This window comes from Phyllostomus hastatus, unplaced genomic scaffold, assembly GCF_019186645.2.
Source record: "Phyllostomus hastatus isolate PE091 unplaced genomic scaffold, TTU_PhHast_1.1 phas_contig_948, whole genome shotgun sequence".
NCBI classification, from domain to species: Eukaryota; Metazoa; Chordata; class Mammalia; order Chiroptera; family Phyllostomidae; genus Phyllostomus; species Phyllostomus hastatus.
In genome coordinates this window covers 10143685-10145770 of record NW_025333993.1, presented here as the reverse complement: position 1 = coordinate 10145770, position 2086 = coordinate 10143685, and the positions used below count along the sequence as shown (strand labels likewise).

General features: G+C 67.9%; 1 protein-coding gene across 1 annotated transcript; it reads right to left on the bottom strand.

Moving 5' to 3' along the window:
- Positions 1-326: 326 nt before the first annotated feature.
- Positions 327-725, bottom strand: LOC123827903 (keratin-associated protein 11-1). The gene has a single exon (XM_045852354.1). The coding sequence runs from the start codon at positions 723-725 to the stop codon at positions 327-329; it is 399 nt and encodes a 132-aa protein (XP_045708310.1).
- Between the last annotated feature and the right edge of the window lie 1361 nt (positions 726-2086).

Genomic DNA, 2086 nt, shown 5'->3' with positions numbered 1-2086 from the left:
TCCCCCAGAAGCAAAGAGTCAGGAGCCAGGAGACACAGCAGCAGAGTCAGAACGTGTCGAAACCACGGGGGGCCGGGGCGTGGCTGGGGAAGATTCTGGAAGCGTCCAGAGGCATACACACCCCCAGAGAGCAGCCTTCCAGGAAGCGTGGCGCTGGCCAGGAGAACCACAGGCTGCCAGAGGCAGCTCAGCCCGGGCCGGCGGCCGGCAGGGGCGGCGAGCAGAGGGCAGCGGCCGGGGGCAAGCGGGTCAGGCGGCATGCCGGAGGTCCGGGGGCGGCGGCGGGCGGCTCACGGACGCCGGACCTGGCACGGGCTCCCAGGCGCTCAGCAGGTTTTCCGGGCGCTGGACACGCAGGGCCGCCTGCACGTCCGGGGGGCCCCGCAGGCCGGCTGGCCCGTGGCGGAGGCGCCGCCCTGCGCCTTGCAGCTGCTGGAGACGAAGCTGAGTGGCCGGCTGCAGGGCGCCGAGCAGGGGCTGGACACGCAGGCGGGCGGCCGAGGGCAGGTCGCCTGCGCGGGGCTGGAGACGGGAGGCTCGCCGCCGGCCTCCCGCCCGCAGTGGTCCAGGAGCCAGGAGCCGGTCTGGAAAGAGCTGGGCAGGCAGAGGCCGCTCAGGTAGTCGACCTCGTGCGTCGTGCCCGGGGCGGCCGGGCCCGCCGGGACAGGGCCGGGGGTCCCTGTGGGCCGGGCAGCACAGGTCCGGGCGGAGTAGCTGTAGGGCATGGTGGAGGCGGAGGCTCTGGACGGCTGGCTCTGGACAGCGGCTGCGGCTGGCTCCCGGGGTGTGAGTGTCCATTCGGGCTCGGGGCTTTTATGCGTCCTTGCCGGTGGGCGGGGCCCCCAGCCGGCCTCCCCGGCCTCTGCGGCTCAGCCCCGCCGGCCTCAGAACCCCTGCGAGTCTGCCGGTGAGTCGTCTCCGGAGAAGCCTTCGGCCTCGTAAAGGAAGTTTAGTGGTTTGGTCACAAAGCCATGAGGCTTCTGAACTGGCCTGGGCCCCGGGGTCAGTGGGCAGCTTCAAAGCCACGGGTCTCCCAGCCCACAGTGCGTCGTCCTTCATCTCGCTGGGGTGCGGCCAGCGTCCGCCTGGCAGAAACACCAAACACGCCACCGTCCATCCCATCGTCACACCGTCTCCCTCCCGACCAGTCAGACCGCACGCCCTGGCACCCGCTGTCGGCTCAGAACGTGCGGCCAGCATCACCTGACCGGACCCCGCTCCACAGCTCTCGGGGCTTCTCGTGGGCAGGGTCCCCCTCGTGCGCTTCAGGACGGCAGCGGCACCGCCCGTCAGGGACAAGGACGCAGACACGCGTCCGCAGAGCAGTGAGCCGGCTCAGAGACCCGATGGCCGGCCGAGCCCGGCGCCTGCAGGCCCAAGAGGGGCCGCGAGGGGCCGCGAGGGGCCATGTGGCCGACCCTGCACGTTCCGGCGCCAGAGCCAACGGGGAACCGACCGCAAGGGACCACCCGTGGCCAGGTCTCTCCCCAAACCAGGGGGCCAGCCTCACTCACAGGGGCACTGATGGGCCAGCAGGGCAGGCTCGGTCGGTCTCGGAGTCGTGACCATGGAAATTCAAAAGGCTTCAGGGTCTTTCTCCCCCAGGTGTCCCATGTAGCCCAAAGGTATTCATTTTCCCTGGCCGGCGTGACTCAGTGCATTGAGCTTGGGCTGCGAACCAAAGTGTCGCAGGTTCGATTCCCAGTCAGGGCACATGCCTGGGTTGCAGGCCACGGCCCCCAGCAACCGCACAGTGATGTTTCTCTCTCTCTCTTTCTCCCTCCCTTCCCTCTCTAAAAATAAATAAATAACTAAAATTTTAAAGATATTTATTTTCACAGAAATGGTCATAGAGAAGATGTGTGTCTGTCGTGGACAAACCACAGGCCCCGCCGGGCCGCGTCTCTGGCGGGGAGGAGGGGAGCAGGGGCGGGGAGGCAGGTGCTGGCTACTCGGCGACGAGCGGACCTGTGAACAGTCCACGACTGTTGTCGTCCTGGAGACACAGCGCGGAGTATCATCCCCCTCGCTGTCACCTCACTGCCGTCCAGTTGATCCTGAACACCCGGGTGACAGGAGCCTTGGC

What these genes read in the sequence shown, in the direction of transcription:
- LOC123827903 (XM_045852354.1), bottom strand. Translation starts at nt 725, where the DNA reads ATGCCCTACAGCTACTCCGCCCGGACCTGTGCTGCCCGGCCCACAGGG.